We start from the raw sequence: 21,718 nt of genomic DNA, 5'->3' as shown, positions 1-21,718 counted from the left end.
GATCCCACCCAGGGACGGCTGTGGGTGGGATTCCTACATTTCAGGGGTTGGACTAGATGGCCCTTGGGGTACCTTTCAACTCTACAATTCTACGAAACCATAACTATGGCTGTAGCTTTGCCTCCAGAGATGGAGGTGCAATGGAAACAGGGAATGCTGAGCATTTGGAACACCAAAGCAGTCAGCAGTGATAAACTGTCGTTTGCCTGTCCCAGTGGTGGAGGAAGCCACCTGGGGGTGGGGCGTTGTGACGTCATGACGCATGCCGGGATGGGCTGCACATGGGGCTACCCCATCCGGGGCGGCCCCATGCCCCGCCACCTGCTTGGTGGGATGCCCGGTCGCCGCGGCGCCGACTTGGATGCACTGCGCATGCCTGGAATGCGTAGTGCATCCGGCCCGGCTGCGACCGGGCGGGCTGCCGGGTGGGCAGCGGCTTGTGGGCTGCCCTGTCCATGCTGCTTTACGGACGGGGCAGCCCCACAATCCGCCACTTGCTCGGCGGTTTGCTCGGTCGCCGCGGGAGCAGCGGCGCTGGGCGGGATGCATCCCATCCAGCGCTGCTGCTCCCGCGGTGACCGGAGGAGCCGCCGGGCGAGTGGCGGCTCGTGGGGCTGTCCCGTCCGTCCATGGAGCAGCACGGATGGGGTGCCGGGCAGCGGGGAGTGGTGGGAAGGGCCGCCAAGTGTCACCCCCCTCCCCTGGAACCCAGGGCGCAGCGCCCCCTATGCTCCTCCCTTGCTATGCCACTGGCCTGTCCATTTGGAAGCTGAAAACACTTGGGTATTGTGTCCATTTATTTAAAACAGCCTCACACACTGCTTTGGGTTCCCAAAGGCACCTGGATTACTTTATTCTATTGAAAATAGAACTCCTGGCCTGATCTGGGAAGGCAGTTTCAATGTTCTCATAGGATATCATCCCCTGCTCATTGAGCCCATTATGTATTATTTCCTGCTTACAGAGTCCATCATTGAGCCCTGTCTTGGAACAAGGGTGCCATCTGGTGGGAAAAGGGAGAGGCTACCCTTTGTACTCTGTCACAATGGAAATACGAAAGCCAGCTGCTCTGTTCAAGGTTGGCATCACAACACCCTACCTTTTCCCTAGTTGCCATCCTGAGAAGGAAGCAGGCAAATTGCACGCCTCTCTATGTGCAAGGACTCCTCAGAGACTTGGTGCCTGGAATGGGAAGGGAATCCTATAGTCCTGACAAGAAATCCTCAGCATGGGACATTTATGTCCACTGCCTCAGCACCCCTGGGGCAGATTGTGATCCCTGCCCCTTTGCCTTTTTCCCTCTAGGTGGCAGCATCAGAACCAGCACTATGGACAGCTCCATGCCTCTAAGTGGGGTGGGGTGGGGTGGGGGAGTTCTGAAGTCCCATTCTGCCTAGATGATGATGATGATGATGATGATTATTATTATTATTTTACTTATTCAAAGCATTTTAAACCTTGCTTTTCAGCTGAAAAAAGCTCTCAGAGCAGCGTACAAGACTGCTTGCCGGTTTGAAGTCTAAAAGTCATGCCACAAAGGGAAAGGTGTTGGGAGGGAGGAGGAATAAAGCAAGCTCAGGCACGTTTTTTTTTTATTTGAGGAGTTATTGCAACAACAAGAGTTGGAATGATAAAATCTGGAGAGGAAGATGATAGTGGTGTTTCTGCTGCACTGGTGGGGTGGCCCTGTGTTCCCACCTCCCTCTCTCTGCTAAAGTATGATTGAAAGGCTGCAGTTGTGGGTAGGGCCTTCTGAGGCTAGTCTTTCAGCTCAGTCCCAACAAATCATTCTCCTGACTGGCAGATCCAATGATGGAGGAAAAGGGCTTTTGATGTACCTGCTCCCGAATCCGTGTGGGAAGGTGGGGCAGATGAGTGGGTAGCTCCAATTGTTGTGTGGAAATGAAATTATGGGTTGTAGCCAGCACTAGCCCTACTCAGAGTAGACCCAGTAAATTAATGAACCTAAGGGAGTCAGGTTCACTAACGACGAGGTCTATTCTACGTGGAACTAGCATAGGATGCAACCCTTAATAAATGAATAAAATAAATGTTGTGTTTAACCTTGTTGTCAAATATAATTTGACAATTTATATAATCTCTGACCCTACTTCCCTTCCCCCAAGATTATGTGGGGTACCTGGCTGGCCAGTTGGGAAACCTCTGCCATTATCCCAGATCCTGGCTCCAGAGCTTCCAGATATTTTATTTATTTCATAAAATTTATACACTGCTTCACTTTATAAAAATTAATAAATTCAAAATCCTCAGTGGGGTTTACAAAAAAAAAAAGATTTAAACAATTCAAGTATCACTAAGACAGGAATTTAAGACTTTCTGATAGTGACACTGACAATGGACTAGAGGCTAAAAGTAGATTAAAACTTGAATCAACTTTCTGATCATCTGGACAGGCATGTCTAAGCAAAAATGTTTAAGCTGTAAAGAACGAAGTAAAAGCACCTGCCTGATGATCAACATTGCCGGATGCTTGAAGCCAGGCAGCAGCATCAGGGGTTGCAGGCAGGAGTATTCCAGGCGGCAGAACTTGTGCTAATGACCGGCTAGCTCAGTCGGTAGAGCATGGGACTCTTAATCCCAGGGTTTTAGGTTTGAGCCCCACGTTGGGCGCGCCTCTTTTGCCCATTGGTTAATTAAAAAGAAGGAGGTTTGTTTTAGCAGCGCATGTGACAGGCAGGCAGGCGCAGCAGCGAGGAAATGGCAAGCAGGAGGAGCCGCCGCCGCCGAAGACTACAAAACCCAGTGTGCCCCGGGAGAGGAGGAAGATCCAGGCGTGGAAATATCCCGTGCGCGCGCATGCGCCGTAGCGGAGGCTCCCCTCCTCTTGCCATAATGCGGCGACGCAGCTGAGGAGCCCCCGCGGGGAGGGGGAGGCGGAGGAGTCGCTTATAAATGGCGCCCAAGCAGGACCCCAAACCCAAATTCCAAGAGGGTGAGCAGCGGCAGGAGGGAGGGTCGAGCAGGGGACGGAGGGGGCGCCCTGCCGGAGACCCCCCAACCACGGACCTCCAACCGCGAAGGGCGGGGGAGAGGGTGAGGAGGGGCGCCCAGAGCCGGGCGGGGGTCGGCGGCGGCCGCTCTGCGTCCCCCTCCCCACCCCAGGCAGGCAGGCAGTGCATGCACAGGAGCCCGTTTTCCCCGCAGCAAAACGGCCCCTCGGGTTCTTCTCTTTGTTCCCCCCCCCCTCCGGAGGGTGGAGAGGGAGCCAGTTGGGGGTGCCCCCCCCGTCTGCGTCTTGGGGTTCAGCCTTCCGCTGAGGAAGACCCTGGTTGCTGGGTCAGGCCGAGGAGAATGAGCCCCCTCCCCCCCCAAAAAAACATACACCTGAATTTGCCTTTCACTGCCAACTATTCATAATGGCTACTCGTCATAATGGCTACTCGTCATAATGGCTATGCCCCCCCACCAGTAGGAAGCAGTGATGCTCCTGGATCCCTGTGGCAGGGAGAGCTGCTTCTGCCCTGTTGGGGGTCCTGCTGCCTTCAATGCTTCCCACTAGGGGCACCTGGTTGGCCACTGTGAGAGGAGGGTGCTGGGCTATACAGACCCCCTTTGGGCAGCTGGCCCAGCTTCAGCAGCCAAACACTCCTCTTTCTGCCTGCAAATGCCCTCATCCTACTCAGAGGCTTTCACCCTCTCCTGTGGGCACCAGAGCTCCGTTGTGTGGCCTGGCACAATAGTTGCTAGCCCAGGCTTTGTGCATGTGGGTTGAGCACAGGTGCGCATACGACATGTTGCCTCTTGTGCCATCTCTTTTGGTGTGGGACATGATCAGCCCCTCTGGCATTCTCTGTGGTAGGCTCTGGAGTCTGGACACCCTTAATTAGCAATGCTCAACTAAGTCTTCCTCTTAGCTTATAGGGAGGCAGATTGCTACTTGACGGTTTGGTGCTCTGTGCATTTCAACATGAAAATGAGGACACACACACGCACACAGAGAGAGAGAGAGTCGGCGTTGGCATCCTGTGCAACTCAAACCTCTGATGAGGAAGTTGCATTGCTTCAAAGGCACAGATGAAAAATCCTCTGATTTTTCTGTGTGTCTTATCATTCAACTTTGAAAGCAAAAATATGTTGCCTTGGAAACCCTTTCTGCACTCATGAACAGAAACACCAGCTTTTGAACATGTGTGCTTATTTGGGTTGGTGGATGGGAAGTCCAGTTTGAGCAAAATGGCGGTTCAGCTCTGCGTACCTTGGTCCAAGCTCTTACGAGGAGCTGAAATAATAATAAGATGAACGTTTATGGATCCTTGCATCTTCATTTCAGTGCGATGATGATATTATTCAGTGTTTGTGTGGTGCGTGTGCGTCTAGGCCTGCTTTTCCTACTAAATGGAAATTTTCTCACAGGTGAACGGGTGCTGTGTTTCCATGGACCTCTTCTTTACGAAGCAAAGGTATGTTGGCTGTAGTTTGCTGTGGCAGACGACGTTAACCCACCCACGGCAGTGCTGCATTTAAGGGGTGGTGGTGGGGGACGCGTGCGCTGTGCAAAACAAAACAAAACAAAAAAAACCTGCTCTGGGGCTCCAGAGCCAAAGGGCCTGATTCACATACCATGCTTTCCTCTGCCAGCATTCTCGCACAGAAGCAAGCCTGTGCAAACACAGCAGCCACAAGCAGCCCGGCTCCCTTTCTCTGGTCCGCTCCATCCTGCCTTCCTTTTGAAGTCCTTCTGCAGTACTGATGGTATTGTATTCCTCATGCTAAGAGAGGCAGCCTGTGTGGCGAGTGACTGGGGACATTGTGCCCTCTGGGCAGCCACCGTGTCCCCAGCTGCAAGGAGCAGGATGGGCTCACACTTTGCATGCTGGGAAACTCCCAGAACATCTTGCCACAGCAAGGGACCCGATTTGGCTGGGGCAATTAAATACCCTGTAGGCTGCCTAAGAACTGTTAATCTGGCCCAGAGTGGCATAAAAGTCTCTGAATTGCACATGGACTTGCTAAGTTGTTGACAGACTTTCTTCTTCCTCCTTCTAGTGTGTAAAGGTTGCTATAAAGGACAAACAGGTGAAATACTTCATACATTACAGTGGTTGGAATAAGAAGTGAGTATTTATTTTTAAGTAACAATAACAAAAAAACAAAACAAAACTGTATTTGATACGAGTTATATATCCTATTCTTTCTCCAAAATGGAGCACAGGATGGCTTGTGATAATGGCAATCAAATAGCCACCATCATAACAAAACCATTATTAAAACCTTAAAAAAAATCAATATACAATGAACAGCAATGGTTAAATTTCCTTCATTTCTCTGGCAACTTAAACTAATGTTTAAGGTCAGAAAGTTGGGGCAGTACAAATATGTGCAGCATCTTTGCAGGATTTTATCCCTGGCATTTCCAGCCAAAGCAGATGGCAGCCTGTCCTCAGTCATGCTTCGGGCTAGGCTGCCGAAACACACACTGTGTGTAGCTGCTCCTGAAGGTGGTTTGGTAACTACAGTTAGCTCAGGGATATGGCTTCTAGATGAGCAACTGAGGACAGCTGTTGTGATGCCAGCGTTTCACCAACACGACCAGCTCCCTGTCAGTTATTTCTGGGCCCAGCTCAAAGTGCTGGTTTTGATTTTTAAGACCCATCATGGCTTAGGGCCAGGATACCTGGAAAATTACATGGGTTCACATGTACCTGCCAATACATTGAGATCTGCAGAAGAGGCTCTTCTCTAGGTTTTTCTGACATATTGTGGTTTCAGGGGAAAGGGCCTTCTCTGTGGTGGTGCTCTGACTTTAGAATGCTCTTTCCAGAGGAATATCTGGCACCTGCTTTGGTATTTTTTTGGTGCCAGGGAGACACCTATTTTATTTTCCTAAGCTTTTTTACTTCGGTTGATCTGTTTTATTCTCTCTCACACACACACATTTTGTTTAGCTTTCTTATGTGTTTATATTTTTATGTATTGATTATTTTATTGCAACGATCTCAGATGTGCTTGAAGTTTCAAGATTAATAAAATAATAATAGTGTTGAACCCATAAGTCAGTCTTGTCTACAATCGGGAGGCTTTTGAGCAAAAAACCCAGGCAACACAGCTTTGTGAATTCTTGAAGGCTCTTGGCTCTTCACCTCTTGCTGGAGAAACAGTTACAAGTGGTGTGAGTCAGAATGTGAAATGGGGATTTCTCCTAAGTCTCTAATTTCCATATCATAGCTATAATTGCATTCATTCACATCTGCTTTCCCCATTCTGGCATCCTCCAGATGTTTCAGCCTACAACTCCCATCAGCCCAGGCAACATGACTGTATGGCGCTAGGGCTGGTAGGAGCACAATTATGCTGGCTGGGCCTGACAGGAGCTATAGTTCTAAACATTTGGGTGGCACCAGGATAGGAAAAAGATGAATTACATGCTAAGTAGCGATTATGGTTCCTGCTGCAGACATTGATAATTTACCAGAAAGGAGAAAAAGGAATAAAAAGAAACCACTGTCTAAATTCAAGCAGTGCCCCCAAGTCTAACTAGTTATTCCATGGAAAAATATTAACTGAAATTTCCTAAGTTGAAGGCTGCTCCCCTCTGCCAGGTTTAAGCTGATACAAAATCTGTCCACAGATTGCAGGGCTCCCTCCTGCTTTCCTCCCATGTGGTGCTCTCCCAGCAGTGTGGGCCACAATCAAGGCATCCAACTACGCCCTCTCTTTCTACTCAAATCTAACAGTCCTCCCTGAAGGCTGCTATCTGCTATCTATTCTCAGCCACTCCACACACACTCCCAATGTGGTTGTGGGGAAAGGGAGTAACTTGCGTGTCCTCCTTCTCTAAGCTCCCGCTAGAATAAAGCCTGTGCCTTTCTCAAAAGGCCTGCTGTGCCAAAGCAAGGTTTTTGTGGCCTGCAATAAGTGACAGTGGATTGGGCAGGAGAGGCACAGTGGAAGTCCTGGCAGGGTTTGGTGGCCTGGTCAGTGGCAACAGAGAGATAAAAAAAGGCTGTGTGTGTGTGTGTGTGTGAGAGAGAGAGAGAGAGAGAGAGAGAGAAAACCCCACAGAATAAGCTGCAAATTGATCAGTCATAGCTGGGGATGGTAAACCATGAGGTCATAATCCTGTCACCCAATCAGAAAGCTTTCCCAGACTTTCTCCAGGAATGTAGTTTTCAGCTAACTTTAAAGTGCTTCATAATGAAAACAACAACAGCTAGAACAATGATTCTTTTTTCTACAGCAATTGATTGAATACCTGGATTCCGAAACTTAGGAGAAATCCACCCGCTTGTGCCTGTAACCCTGGTTAGGCAGGGCTGCAAGTCAGAAAAGCAAAGTTTTTATAGATAGCTGATTAAAGTTCATTGGTTTTCTGTGAAGCCACTGAATTAACAGCTAGGCAGTGGGCTTCTTGTTATGTAACCCCTGAGAACTCTTCTTTCCCTTGCAGCTGGGATGAATGGGTTCCAGAAAGCAGAGTGCTCAAATACGTGGACACCAATCTGCAAAAGCAGAAAGAACTTCAAAAGGCCAATCAGTGAGTATTACCTAGTAATGGAGGAACTAAGTCAGGCCATTGTATAATAAGTGGTTTTTTTTTTTTTTTACAGGGGTCTCTGTATTCTTGTGTAAGGAAGGTGTGGGGAACCTTTGGCCTTTGCAATGTAACACAAACTTAAAACAGCAAACATTTTTAAAAGATTAAAAGATGAATACATTATTGCCTCTGCCAAAAGGGAAAGGGGTGTGCCCCCAAAGATAGAAGAGAGAGCAGCAGTAAATTCTTGGGGAGCTGTTTTTCCACCTTATAAGAGTTGCAGGCTGGGGTGCGGAGGGCGGGACAAGTGGGAGAGACAGCCCCTTGAGGGTTCAGCACAGCAGCCTGAATATGTATAATACGGATTTTATGTTTGTGTGAATTTTGTAGAACTCACTTCACCTAGTATGGGAGAAGGTGTCCTTCTCTCTCATTGCTCAAGCAGGAGAGCCCTTTGGAGCTATAATCTACTTACCCCCAAATTGCTTTAAACATACACTATGAAATGCCTTCTGTGTAGTCCTGAACTACGTACTGGATGGAGCTCACATTCTGTGTGGGTATATATAAACGTATAACACTGTTGGGGAAAAATTGCAGCATGGGCACTGTCAGGGCAAGAGGAACAGACCAGCATGCCACAGTTTCAGTGCAATACTTAGGGACATTCCCAATGTTAAATTTTAACTGGTTGCACTGGCAATTAAGAATAGCAAGATAGGCAGGGCTTCTGTTGCAGAGATACTTCTGTTTATCCACAAGAGTATCTGAGCCAACTGCAGTCTTTGATTAAATAACCCAAGCAGCACCATATTGAAGGACACCCAAGCATTGAGAAATAAAATATTTTTATTTATTTAGCATATTTCTTACCCACCTGGCTTCCCAGGGTGGTGGCATTTTGCTCTCATGGATCCTCTAGTACAATGTTCTTCAACCTTGCTGGCTGGGAGTTGTAATCCAAAAACATCTATGGGCCCAAGGTTGAAGAACACTGCTCTAAAGCAGCCTTCACCAAACTGTTGTCCTTCAGGTGGGCTGGTGGAGACTGATTGGAATTGTAGTCCAAAATGTTACATTTCTGAGTTCCTTTTTTTCAAAAGAAGTCTCAGAGCAGCAGAATAAGAACATCTGGAGGACAGCAGTTTGGGGGAAGGCTGCTCTAAAACATTGGTCTTCAACTGGTACATTGGGACCCTCTTCAAATTCCTTTCCCCTTCTCAAGGTTTCTTGATGTGATGGTGAAGGTGCTCAGCTGTGGCTATAGAGGCATAGAGATGCCTCTAATTAAGTCCCGTTTTGATGACTCTTTTTTTCAAAGGGAACAGTATGCAGAAGGAAAGATGAGAGGGGCCGCACCAGGGAAAAAAACGTCCGGACTCCAGCAGAAAAATGTTGAAGTGTAAGAAACTATTTTGTCTGTTTTATTCTTTTTATTTTATTTTAAAGGCTTTCCCTCATAATCTTTTGGCCTTGAAGATCTTAGCAAGCATAGTTCCAAAGCTTAAAACTGTACTGTTGGTACATGTGGAATGTTGCTTTGGAAAATGTAACTTCAGTGCTGAGGAAGCTGCCTTCCAATGAAGAACCGTTATGGGAAACAAGCTTGCCACCATTTCCAAGAGGCTGGGCTTTGAATGGCCCAATAGGCGTTCTTTAGGCGGTCATGGCTTCTATAATATTGCAGGAGTTTTTGAGCCCAGCTCTTTCCCTTACTGTTGAGCAGTCTTAAGTGAGCAGGTGGCGAGATGTGCAGCTGGCATCGATTTCGAAGGAAACTAGCATTCTCCTTCTCGGGAGGGGGGCCTGCTGGCTTCTCCGAGTGTCCTCTGAGAAAATAACACCAATGATCTGCGTAAGCTTGGGCTCGACCTTGTGTCACTACCATGGATGAATGAATAGTGTACATAACAGAACCCAGATATGACAAAATGGCATTCAAGGTAGGAGGAAGATGTCAGCCCTGGTAGGCTTCCCACCCTCCAGACACTTGTTGAATGGGGCTGTAACTTCCTCTAAAAGCTGTCTTGCCTTTTCCAGCTGAACTGAAGTGCATTCTCTTGAAGGTTCCATGTGTCGGGTCTGACACTCTCTCCTTAACTCAACCCCCCATTGTGCCTAGATTTTTCAGACGAGATGGAGCGCATACAGTTTGCGGTTTGGAGACCCCTGCAATATCGACGCGGTGAGTTAAGGATGGATTGTCACGCCAGGATCTTCATCCTGAAATCCAGATTTCCTTGCTTTGTGTAGATTTATAAGTTTCTCTCTCTCTCTGAAAAATGATGTATAGGCATATTATGTGAGTACAGTGGTACCTCAGTCTACGAACTTAATTCGTTCCGGAAGTCTGTTCTTAAACCAAAGCGTTCTTGAACCGAGGCGCACCTTCCCTACTGAGGCCTCCCGCCGCCGGTGCCCTTCCACTGTTTGTCTTCCAAGGCAAAGTTTGCTAGCCGGAACACCTACCTCCGGTATTGCGGAGTTTGTCGATCGAATAGTTCGTTAACAGGACTGTTCATAGACTGAGGTACCACTGTAATGGAATATCCTCCCTGGAGATAGCTGGTAGAATAACAGTTTATGCAGTTCTTAATGCATCAGACTTTCTTGAAGGTGTTCTTCATGATAAAAAAAACCACCACCATCTCGGTTGATCACTCCTTTTTGTACTTCCTCCGAACACTCGTGATGTGTGGATTTGATTTTCAGATGCTGCATACGGATATTCCACTTACTATTAAATTTATATACCGCCCTTCATCCAAGGATCATAGGAGTTACAGTACAGTATAAAAACATGAAAATACATAACATAGTATTATGTCATTATAACAAACAAAATAATGACTCTCCCCCCATTTAAAATTGTTTAATTAGTGAAAGGCCTGGGAGAAGAGGAATGTTCTTGCCTGGTGCCTAAATATATGTAATGAAGGTGCCAGGCGAGCCTCCCTGGGGAGAGCATTTCACAAACGGAGACACCGCAGAAAAGGCCTGTTCTCCTGTTGCCACCCTCCAGACCTCTTGGGGAGGTACCCAAAGAAGAGCCTCAGATGATGATCCCAAGATCTGGGTCAGTGCTTATGGGTGGAGGTGGCCCTTGAGATACTGTGGTCCTGAGCTGTTTAAGGCTTCATAGATCAAGCTAGCACTTTGAATTGGGCCCAGAAACTAATTGGCAGACAACGCAGTTGGGCCAGGGTTGTAGTTATATGCTCAGTCTGTCTTGCCCCAGTGAGCTACCTAGCTGCTGAATTCTGCACTATCTGAGGTATCTGAACCATCTTCAGAGGAAGCCCCATGTGTAACATGTTGCAGTGGTCTAACCTTTTCAGATGTCGATGTGAATTGTAGCTGTGCTCTTTTATAAATCATGAATGCAGGTGGTTGGCTGGTCTGCCATGCTTCCAGCTATTAGGGTGGGGTGAAAGAGGCTGCTTCTACACCTTATTTTTTTTTAAGGCAGTGTACATTTCCGGAGTGCCTTTGCAGCTGCAGGTATGGCTGGTCACGGGGGAAGCATACTACTTTGTGGAAAATTTAAAGCACGTAGCTCTTCCTTTATTTTAGCAAATGCTGGGAAAGCAGCTTCTACATATGCCAAAGCCTGTACTTTTCGTATTAGGCCTAAGCACCTTGAATTATCCTGCGTGGATGACGTGCCTTTCAACACTGGACCTTGCGCTTTGTGGCTTGGTTAGTCCCTTACAGATCAAGTGATTGGGCTCAGAAGAAGAGACTTTTTTTAAAAAAAGGTGCTGGCGTTATACTTGCTTTGCATGTGCAATAACAGTGTCTCTTTTCCCTTTGGCAGGAAGACCAAAAAGAACAAACAGAAAAGTAAGAGCACCTCTTTTGAGTTGCCCGCTCTTATCTAGCATGACGTTCTTCTAGATTTTCAATGTTTCGCCAACATTTCTCCCCAGGCTCCACCTTACTTTTGTAAGAGCAAAAAGGGTTAAGGAAAAGATGGCCCTCCCAGTGTGTTGGCCCCAAAATCGAAGCTCCTAGAATCCGGGAGCAGCAGCAGCACTTTCAATTAGTTACTTGGAGGCAATTTTTTATCTGCTGTTGTTATTTTGATGCAGTAATTTATTCAGAGCTGCCCACTCTACATAAATACAAACAAGCATTAAAAGGCAGCCCTGCTATAATGCACATCCTGCTAGAACTTGAAATTTTTTTATATTGGTATCTTAAAAATAAAATAAAAGGGAAAGGGGAAAAAAGCAGTTAATTGCTTTGGGTGATAAAAAAATACTCTAATCAGGTGGAAACCCTAGAAGTCTTAGTTGAGTTTTGATCAGCTACCAGATTAAATCTGCATGTCTAGACTATTGAATATGGCTTGCTCTGAATGAAACAATAGTTACTTTTTATTATTTTAAAAAGGTTTTGTTTGAAGCAGGGGTCTTCCCTCATACATAAGAGACGGAAAGTCTTAGTGCCTGCTAGTATTAAAAGTTTTGGGACACGGGTGGTGCTGTGGTCTAAACCACAGAGCCTAGGGTTTGCCAATCAGAAGGTTGGCGGTTCGAATCCCTGCAACGGGGTGAGCTCCCGTTGCTCAGTCCCAGTTCCTGCCCACCTAGCAGTTCAAAAGCACGTCAAAAGTGCAAGTAGATAAATAGGTACTGCTCCAGCGGGAAGGTAAATGGCGTTTCCGTGCGCTGCTCTGGTTCGCCAGAAGCGGCTTAGTCATGCTGGCCACATGACCTGGAAGCTGTCTGCGGACAAACGCCGGTTCCTTTGGCCTATAGAGCGAGGTGAGTGCCGTAACCCCAGAGTCTTCCGCAACTGGACCTAACGGCCGGGGTACCTTTGCCTATTAGTATTAAAAGTTTTAATGTAATACTTCTTTAAAAGCATTGCCCAATCAATTGGATGCATCTTTAAGTCAATCAAAAAACTTTGTAATCAGTTCAATTAACTCAGGACATTGGAGCTACCCCCGAAGCAGTTCTTAGCAATGCTGAGCAACTTAAAAAATGGGGTTTGCATCCGGGATCCCAGTGACTTTTAAAGGGGCTGCCACAACATTGGGGTGCAGTGTGTGTGTGTGTGTCTGATTTCTGGTTCTGTCCAGTAGACCCCTTCTGCGAGTGTGTGCTGTGTGTGAACTGTCACCTGTGTAAAACGTTTAGCTAAAACCACAACAGTGATTCCCTTGCCTGTTTGTGTAGCTCCTGGAATCGGTGAAGGCAGCAGCAGTAATGAAAACCCTCAGCCTCCCAGGAAGAAAAGGGCCCGTGTAGATCCCACTGTTGAAAGTGTAAGTATTTTGGACTGTCCGGGACTCTAGGCAGAGTTCCCCTTGTTGGGTTGCAGTCATTACACAGTTATAACAGTTTGCAAGTCTTAAAAAGCAAAGAATGTCCAAGATGTTTTGGATCCATCTCAGCCTTTGGGCAACTTCACAAGGAAGGGGGATAGATGGCAATCATTTTATTTTTTTTCCAAATCCCTTACTTCAGCATTGGATTACTGCAAGTCACTGCGTGGGATTTCTTTTGCCCTCGATCTGGAATCTGCAATTAGTGCAGAATGCTGCAGCACGATTGCTGACATGAGTGAGGCCTTGTCTGCATATAACACCTGTGCTCAGAGATCTGCACTGGTTGCCAGTTTACTACCAGGTCAAGTTCAAGGTGTTACTATTAGTATACAAAGCCTTTAACAACTTGGGACCTATTTACCAGCAATATCTCCGTACACCATATATGCCCAATTTACTGCTTCGATCAGTGGAACTGCTGTTGTTACAGGTGCCACATACCTGTTCCACATTTGTAAAAGCTCTTTTAGTGTGGCAGGACTTACACTTTGGAACTCCCTGCCAATTGACACTAGGCTGGTGCCTTCACTGTGCTGTTTCAATGCATGTTTAAAACATTTTTGCTTAGACAACGCTACGCAGATAAGTTGAATGCTGGTGTGAATTTTAATCTGCTTGTAGTCAATTGTTTCAAAAGTCTTAAATTATTGCTGCTAATTCTTCTTGATCGTTTTATATTTTTGTAAACTGCTTTGATACATCTTTTCTTTTTTACAATCAAGAAGTGTATAAATTTTATGAAACAAATAATAAATGCAGCTTGTGGGAATATGTGAATGGTTGTATCGAGTGGCAGTGAACATATTTTGCAGCTCCTTGAAACTTTGTTAAGTGTCTTCTTGGAACCACAAGAAACACTTGGCAGCCCTCCCTATATGGCTGGCAATAGATGACTGAGGTTTTCTTCCTTGTGCAGGCTTCTGAATGGTTGTGTCCTGCCATCACAGTGCCAAGGTCTGTTCTCAGTTCCTTGGATCTTGCTAGTGAGGACATCTTTGAATACTGAGGTGCAAGATTGTTAAATTCAATGGTACACTGTAAAAAGAAAAGAAAAGATGCCCTCTTGTGTTCTTTTGCCTTATTTTCTGAGCCCCATTACACAACAATGTGCTTTGCTTGGTGCCAGTATCCAAATGCAGGACTTGTGTCTTTTATTCTTCAGGAGGAGACATTTATGAACAGGGTTGAAGTCAAGGTAAAAATACCCGAGGAGCTGAAACCGTGGCTTGTGGATGACTGGGATTTGATCACCCGGCAAAAGCAGGTAACTCTGAAATTGTGTTACTAAATGGACTGCTTATTTTTAAGCACCTGCAGTAACCTGAGTTGGTTGTTACATAATGTGATATTACTGTTTGTTTGTAAGCCTCCTTTCAGCCAGAAAGGCTCCCAAGACTAAATCAACACATAAAAATACAATAATGCAAGTACAATTGATGGAGTTTCAAAACGTTTCAGCAGTATTACAAACTAAACACATCCATGCACCTTCCAAAAAGGCAAAGAACATTCCCTACAGAAATATTAAGAGAAGGCAAGAATACTTAAGGAGCATCTTTGCCTTACAAGGTCCCAGGCAGCGGGTTGCGGGAAGGCAGGTGGAAAACCTGGTGGCCCTTGATGGCTCCTACAGATTATACTTCTAAAGACCATTGTGGGGTTATCACTTGTAGGCTATTTAGCTACTTTCGGCCTCCCCGTCTTGTGGTTGCAAAGGAGGTGCAGGTTTCTTCCGATTTGAAAGAAGAGGTTCCATGGAGTTGCACCTCTCTCCTGGCTCCAGTCTTTTTTGTTCTGGCTTAGGTGCCTCTTGCTTTCTTCCGTAGCTCTTCTACCTTCCTGCCAAGAAGAACGTTGACTCCATTTTGGAGGACTACGCAAACTACAAGAAGTCACGAGGGAACACTGATAACAAGTGAGGAGGAGGAGGACGAGGGGGGGTTTGTGGGGGCACGTCAGAAGGGCTCATTGTGGAGTATCGCTAACCAAAAGTATTGGTCCTTTGATATGAGGAGGCTGACCTCAAACTCTTAGTTTGTTTATTACATTTATATACCCCCTTTTCTTCCAAGGAGCCCAAGGTGGTATAAATGGTTCTACTTGCTGCCCCCCTCCATTTAATTCCCACAACAACCTCGTGTCTGGCTCAAGGGCACCCAGTGAGCTTCATGTCTGAGTGGGGGATTCAAACCCTGCTCTTTCAGGTCCTAGTTTGATACCCAGCTGTTTTGCCACACTGGCTCTATTTGCATGAGACTTGTATGTGCTGCACAGCTGTTCAAAGCAGCTTAGAACAAGGAAAAGAAATATAAACACACTATCTTGAATACCCCCTTCCAGCCCTGCGGGAAGGTTGGCTCAAATTCAGCATGAGGATTTGGGTTTTTTTTTTGCAGCCATGCCTCAAGTAATCTTACAACCCAATTCAGTAGTTCTCTTCTCCCCCAGCCCTGTTTGAGGTAAAGTATTTGGGGGCTTGCTTTGTGTGAACCTGGAGGAAGAGGGTGCCAGGAAGCGACCCTGGCCAATTGACCCATTGAACGCCTGACTCCATTTATCCACAAAGGGATTTTAGAGTTTAACCCCACTGCAATATCCTGAAACATTTCCTGGAGCATTCCGGGACACAACTGAATTTGTAACACTCTGAGGGCCATCCAAACAGGCTCTCTCTGCCATGCTGAAGAGGGTGACTGGATCCAACCCAGCTTTGATCTGGCAATAGCCCATTCATGGCAAAAGTGTGGTAATACACCAATCGCAGTGTCACCAGAATCCTGCTTTGTGGGAAAAAAAGTTAGTCCAGAATGTGACTGCCAGGTTTCAGGGTTGCCATGAAGGCCAAGAGGCTGTGCCAGTCAAGGCAGCTTCCTTAGGGGTGTTGAAGCCCCCTACCATGAGAAAAGATAATTTGTGCAGTGTCAAAAATAATTCTAGGTGCTCTTCAATTTTTTTTTAAAAAAGCAATAGCCCTGCATGCAGGCTCATTATGCATGCACTTACACATGCCCCCCACAAACTGCTTATGGCTAAGATAGGCTTCCGATACACACAAAAGGGGATGGGATGATGTCCATGCCCAAAGGTCTGTAGCTTGTTTCCCACAGGCATCTGGTTGGCCACTGTGAGAACAGGATGCTGGGGAACAGCAAAGGCCAGCCTGGGAGCAGAGCAGATAACACCAGGGGGTGGAGAATATCTGTGGCCCTCCAGATGTTGTTAGGCTTTAGCTGCCAGCACAGCCAGGGATGGTGGGAATGGGAGGTTCCCAGCTGCTGAGAACACTCTGCAGATGTGCACAGATGGAGGTCTGCAGGAGATGAGGTGACAGCTAGAATTCTCAAGAGCAGGGGGGTTTGGTGGCCTTGTCCATTTCCACCCCCCACCCCCTGTGGAAAGCCCTCCCTTCAGATGTCAGTGAGATAAACAACTACACAACTTTTAGAAGACATCTGAAGGCAGCCCTGTATTGGGAAGTTTTTAATGTTTAATGTTTTATTGTGTTTTTATATATGCTGTAAGCCGCCCAGAGAGATGGGCGGGGTATAAATAAAATATTAATAATAATTAATAATTAATTCTTGTTCTGGCTGTTGCTGACCCTGCACTTTTCATGCTGTGCACCAGAGAATATGCTGTTAACGAAGTCGTGGCAGGCATCAAGGAGTACTTCAACGTCATGCTGGGCACTCAGCTGCTCTATAAATTTGAGAGGCCGCAGTACGCAGAAATCTTAGCGGACCACCCTGATGCGCCGATGTCGCAGGTGTACGGAGCTCCCCACCTCCTGCGGCTGTTTGGTATGTACATAGTTTGTGTGACACAAAAGGCTTTTCCCAACCTGATAACCGTCGCTTTGGGCTGCGACTCCCACCAGTCCCGGCCAGCATGCTGAGTGAGACCTGATGGGAGCACAGCCATGCTGTCTGAGGTTTCTGGGAGCTGTAGTTCGAAACATTTGGAGCGCACCAGGTCGCAAAGTCTGGCCTGAAAGATACATTTTACAAATGTGGCTGCAGCACTTTTATGAGGAGGCTGTTCTTTTAAATGCCAGTGGAAGCCGCTTCTTAGCTGACAAACGAGGCCGTCTCTTTTCTTTCCGGTATGCATGTCCTGTTCCTTCGCAGGTGCAGCATTCATGTTGTTTTTGAACCCACCTTAAAGCTGCACAAAGCAATTTATTGAATCGGGGGCGGGGGGGGGGACTTATAACACATATGGATTATGTTGGGGAAAATTGAGAGTTGAACACCAAGAGCTATTGGAGGCCCAGGGTGTAGGGTGACATCATTGCAGAAGTTCATGTGAGTGAGCATGTGGTGTGATTTCCCCATAAATGAGGCCTTGGGAGTTGTGTTGCTCTCCTTTGGCTGGAAGCCTCCAGCCCCAAGATACAAAACACCTTTGCTGCCTTTATTCATTTCTAGTACTGTGGGCAGTGTAGGATGAGTTGCAGAATATTCAGCGAGGCCCCCATCCTGCATCATTCTATTAGACCAGTGGTTCTCAGACTTTGGGGAGCTGCTGCCCCTTTGGTTCCATAAACTCACCCCCAGTGCCCCCTGCCCTATAAAAAGCATTGTTCAGGATAGCAGTTTGCAAGACCCACTAAGGAAGATAACACAATCAAATTTAAAACAGTGACAGTGTATTTCACATTTTTTCAATATCCAGTTGAAACAAAATAGAAAATTCTTTCCAGTAGCACCTTAGAGACCAACTGAGTTTGTTCTTGGTATGAGCTTTCGTGTGCATGCACACGAAAGCTCATACCAAGAACAAACTCAGTTGGTCTCTAAGGTGCTACTGGAAAGAATTTTCTATTTTGTTTCGACTATGGCAGACCAACACGGCTACCCACCTGTAACTGGAACAGTTGAAACTATTTAGTTTAATTCAACTAAATGGATGAACATGATCCACAGACACCAGCTTTTCAAAGCCTGGCAGCCATTTACACTTCCAGTACCCCCTGCCTCTAAGCACTCCTCTAGGTGATGTCGCCACCCCTGGAGGGTGGTACCAGCCACTGTGCTAGACAAAACTGCCCAGGCTATATTGGGGGTTAGCAGCACCTACTAAGTGGACCTTTCATAACCCTTGGTTCCCCTCAGTGCTACTTCACAGTGTTCCAAAATGCTTCCTCACTTGTTTCTGACCCAGGAGGCTTTCCAGGCACCCCTGAAACTTCATCTCTGCTTTAGGATCACTAATGTGTCACTTTCAAAAGGCAGCTGTAGTCATGACCTGTATGATGTGATGGCTGGACAACTCAACTGGAAATAGAGCGGGTGAATTTTATGAATTGTGGAAATGCTTCCCTTAACGTTGTCTTCTCCCTTGTCCTTAAATTACCGTCTGAACAGTCCGGATCGGAGCCATGCTCGCTTACACGCCTTTGGACGAGAAGAGTCTGGCCTTGCTGTTGAACTACTTGCACGATTTTCTAAAGTATGTACGATGGATCGCGTTTGATATCTGCCGAGTTGAGAGAGGCACCTTGGTCCTTGTGAGAGCTTGTGTTTCATGCCAAGATGTTTGCATGGGGGTTGTGGGCACCTCCAGGGCTCTTCTTCCTTCTAGCGTGATACCAGGAACTGTGCTTTTATCTCTTGGCAAGCTGAAGTGTTGATGCATGATGGGGCAGGATTAGAAGTCCTCTTCCATGGTCTCTTAGTCTCATGGATTTCCTTAAAGAAGTGTGGCATTTTTTTCAGGCTTTTGAGAGGCATCATAGTTACAGCAAGCCCTTAATGGGCCAAATCTCAAAGGATCCACCCTAGTGATCTGACCTAGTCTACTGCTGTGCCACAAACTTTTGCAGCTAACACAAGCTGCCCCCTTGCAGAGCTTCTGAATCCAATTCAAGTCCTTCTGAGTGCCACAAGCCCCCTTGTTTTTGCTGCAGCAGGCAGTGAGCCCTCTGGGAATTCCTGTTGTTATTATTATTATTATTATTATTATTATTATTATTATTATTATTATTTGTATCCCACCTGCCCTCCAAGGAGCTCATGGTGCTTACGTAGTTCTCACGCTTCTCATTTTATACTGACAACAACCCTGTGGGGTAGGTTAGGCTGAGAGTAAGTGACCAGCCCAAGGTCACCCAGTGAGCTTCATGGTTGAGTAGGGATTTGAAGTCTGGTCTCCCAGATCCTAATCTGGCACACTAACATACTGGCTAGGATTTGCTCTGCTTCTGTCTAAAGTCGTAACATAACTGCCACTTAATATGGGCAGGTGGAAATGTGGGGAGAAAAATAGATAATTGAATATGAAAAAACAAAGTTTTTGGAGAGGAGGTGATGCCAGCATCCTTCTCTCTGAAATGCTAGATTTTTGTGTGAGTTAGTCTGAAGTGGTACCTGTGTAGGTGCAGAGGTTTCTGTCTGCCTGGGTGAGCAGTTGAGCTTCCCTTCCCTCCTTGCTTAAAGGCACAGCCCTGGGGTGTTCTGGCTTTCTGTCCTAGTTCTACAAAATAGTGCAAGAGGGGGACTTGTGGGGCTGAGTGGAAGCATTTGATGGAGCTGTGAGCTGGGTTTGTATGCCTGTCTCCACATTCCTTGCAATGCTGAGCTAACACAATAAGACCAAGATTGGACACTGTTGTGGATTTTCTTCAATCAGCCACACCCAGTTGTGATGTCTGAGATTGCTTGGTCAGAACAACACAGCAGTGGAGTCCACAGGCCTATAAATTAAACAGGCTTATGTAGAGGCATTCCATCGCTTTAGCTTTACACATGTGTAGAGCGTTACAGTTGGGTGATGACTAAGCATTGGTCTTATGGGGCAGTGCAAAAGTAATACCCACAACAAGAACTGAGGAGGAACAGGGCCAAAGAAACATCTATCAGTGTCAGGAGGTTCCTTCACACTTCTTCACACAGCTTGACTCTTTTGCAACATCCTCTCCCCAAACTCATCCATCAGCCATCATTTTACTGTGTTTTTCCATGTATAAGACCCCCCCCCCATTTTTTTAAAACCTAAAATTAAGAAATTAAGTTTTTTAGTTTTTTTTGGGGGGGGAGGTCACTTCCGCCAATTGCTCACCCGCCTGCTTGCCACAGCCATTGCCGATCACACACCTTGCCGCAGCCGCCAATCGCCTGCCCAATTGCTGCCACAGCCAATTGCCAGCAGGCCTTGCTGCTGTCACCAATCACCCAACCAATCGCTGCTGCCAATCTCCTGCTTGCTGCTGCCGTTAATTGCACGCCCCCCCTCTGCATTCACTATCCATGTATAAAACAACACCCAAATTTTGCCTTCTTTTTTTTAAAGCAAAAAGCGTCATCTTATACACAGGAAAATACGGTATTTGTACGCCGCTTTTCCACAACAGTAAATATAACAACATGCAAAACAACATTTCAGTACTATAACAAGATTACATTAATAACACCCAACAGCAAAAATAACAAGGGAGTTTGACAGTTTCACCTTGGTCCTAGAAGCTCCTCTATTGCACAGCTTCCTGTAAGGCTTCCAAAGAGTGGGTGGGGCAGCTGGGGCACCCTTAGGCTATCAAACACACACACACAGTGTTCCCACCACAACACTAAGCCCAACCTCTTGGCTTCCATGTGAGATTCAAGCCTGTTGCCTTTCCCTTCCTTCCCCTTCCACAGGTACCTAGCAAAGAACTCTTCCACGCTGTTCAGTGCGAGCGACTATGAAGTTGCACCTCCGGAGTATCATCGGAAAGCTGTGTAAGCTTCTCACACTCGTGGTGTGTGCGCGTGTGTGTATGAGTGTGTGCATCACTGGAAAGGATCCTTGGGTCTCTGCAGCAGACCTGCCCAGTTCCACGTCTGCTCACGGTCTCCTCTTGCACATGTCTTTCCGCACAGCTGACAACCATGTCAAGTGAATAGTGTTTTGTGTCTTCAGATGGAACTGTTGCTGCCCGTCCCAAGGTCGCTTTTCCTTCAGACGGATCTCTTTCAAGGGGAGAGCCTCCCGCAGCGTGTCATTGGATCGATTTTGGTGTTGGAATGTGGTGCTGGAAATGTGACGAAACTTTTCATAGTCTTGAGCCTCCTGCATGCTTTTAGGCCCATTTTTTCCCCCTTGAAACCAAGCTGATGATGGTTTGATGGTGTGTTGTCATCCTCTTCCATCCCCCAACCCCTTCAAAACAAGCAAACAAACTCTTGCTTCCAACCGAGTGGGGAGGACCAAACGCAGATGTCTACTTGCAGCTTGGGAGGGGAGGGACAGGGTGGGGAAGGGAGTTCATGTGCTTTCTTGGTGTTGGGGTGGGGGAATGTGTGGGTTTAAGTCTGTGTTCTTTGCCTGCATAGCTGAAGAATTGTGGGGTTAACTTTTGTCTTGGGTTCAAATGCACCTTCTAACATAGGACGGATTTGCCATTGTGTCTCACAAGTTTTCTGAAATGGTGTTTTGTTTTTGTTTTTGTTTTTTTGTTTTTTGGTAGGGGATGTTTACAGGTCCCCAAATAAACTTTTCTATTTCAACTGTTAAAAGACTGGGGTCTGTTTTGCTGCTTGCAAAACCATACACATCTTTAAAATGTGGGTTTATTCCAGCCATGCATGTAGTAGAGTCATATAACTGTAGAGTTGGAAAGGATCCCCAGGACCCCATGCAATGCACTGGGCTGCACATGAGCAAACAGGTTTGGGAAAGAGGCACTTAAGACCTAAATGGTGATCTGGGAGCAATGTGCAAATATTGGTGGCGAGGCTACATTTTGGGAGGTGAGGGCACACGTAGTAAACAAGTTATCACCTAACAACTTCCCCCAGCCTGCTGCCCTCCAGATGTTTTGGACAGCAAGCCAGCCTATCTGGGACTGATGGGGCTTTCAGTTCAAAACATCTGAAGAGCACAAGGTTGGGGAATGCTGACCTAAC

General features: G+C 46.7%; 1 protein-coding gene across 3 annotated transcripts; it reads left to right on the top strand.

The window, feature by feature from the left end:
• Positions 1–2,815: 2,815 nt before the first annotated feature.
• MORF4L1 (mortality factor 4 like 1) lies at positions 2,816–20,972 on the top strand. 3 transcript variants are annotated; one of them, XM_033166716.1, is made up of 14 exons: positions 2,848–2,953; positions 4,375–4,421; positions 4,600–4,713; positions 5,008–5,075; positions 7,409–7,495; positions 8,817–8,897; positions 9,618–9,680; positions 11,313–11,338; positions 12,682–12,770; positions 13,996–14,097; positions 14,660–14,748; positions 16,461–16,633; positions 18,200–18,284; positions 20,471–20,972. In XM_033166716.1, the coding sequence occupies exons 3-14, from the start codon at positions 4,711–4,713 to the stop codon at positions 20,553–20,555; spliced, it is 951 nt and encodes a 316-aa protein (XP_033022607.1). In that variant the 5' UTR covers positions 2,848–2,953; positions 4,375–4,421; positions 4,600–4,710; the 3' UTR covers positions 20,556–20,972. The 3 variants fall into 3 exon arrangements, with proteins under 3 accessions (XP_033022606.1, XP_033022608.1, XP_033022607.1); XM_033166715.1 differs by lacking the exon at positions 4,600–4,713 and having other exon boundaries at positions 2,816–2,953; XM_033166717.1 differs by lacking the exons at positions 4,375–4,421; positions 4,600–4,713 and having other exon boundaries at positions 2,816–2,953.
• The last annotated feature ends 746 nt before the right edge of the window (positions 20,973–21,718 follow it).

This window comes from Lacerta agilis, chromosome 13 (genome assembly GCF_009819535.1).
Source record: "Lacerta agilis isolate rLacAgi1 chromosome 13, rLacAgi1.pri, whole genome shotgun sequence".
Classification (NCBI taxonomy): domain Eukaryota; kingdom Metazoa; phylum Chordata; class Lepidosauria; order Squamata; family Lacertidae; genus Lacerta; species Lacerta agilis.
Note: the sequence above shows the minus strand (reverse complement) of the source record. Positions and strands in the feature narration are given on the sequence as shown.

Bases quoted from the DNA above. Each gene is read 5' to 3' on its own strand.
- MORF4L1 (XM_033166715.1), top strand. From the start codon at position 2,914: ATGGCGCCCAAGCAGGACCCCAAACCCAAATTCCAAGAGG. The intron at 2,954-4,374 runs GTGAGCAGCGGC...ATTTTCTCACAG, and splicing joins CAAACCCAAATTCCAAGAGG to GTGAACGGGTGCTGTGTTTC. The intron at 18,285-20,470 runs GTATGTACGATG...CCCCTTCCACAG, and splicing joins TACTTGCACGATTTTCTAAA to GTACCTAGCAAAGAACTCTT.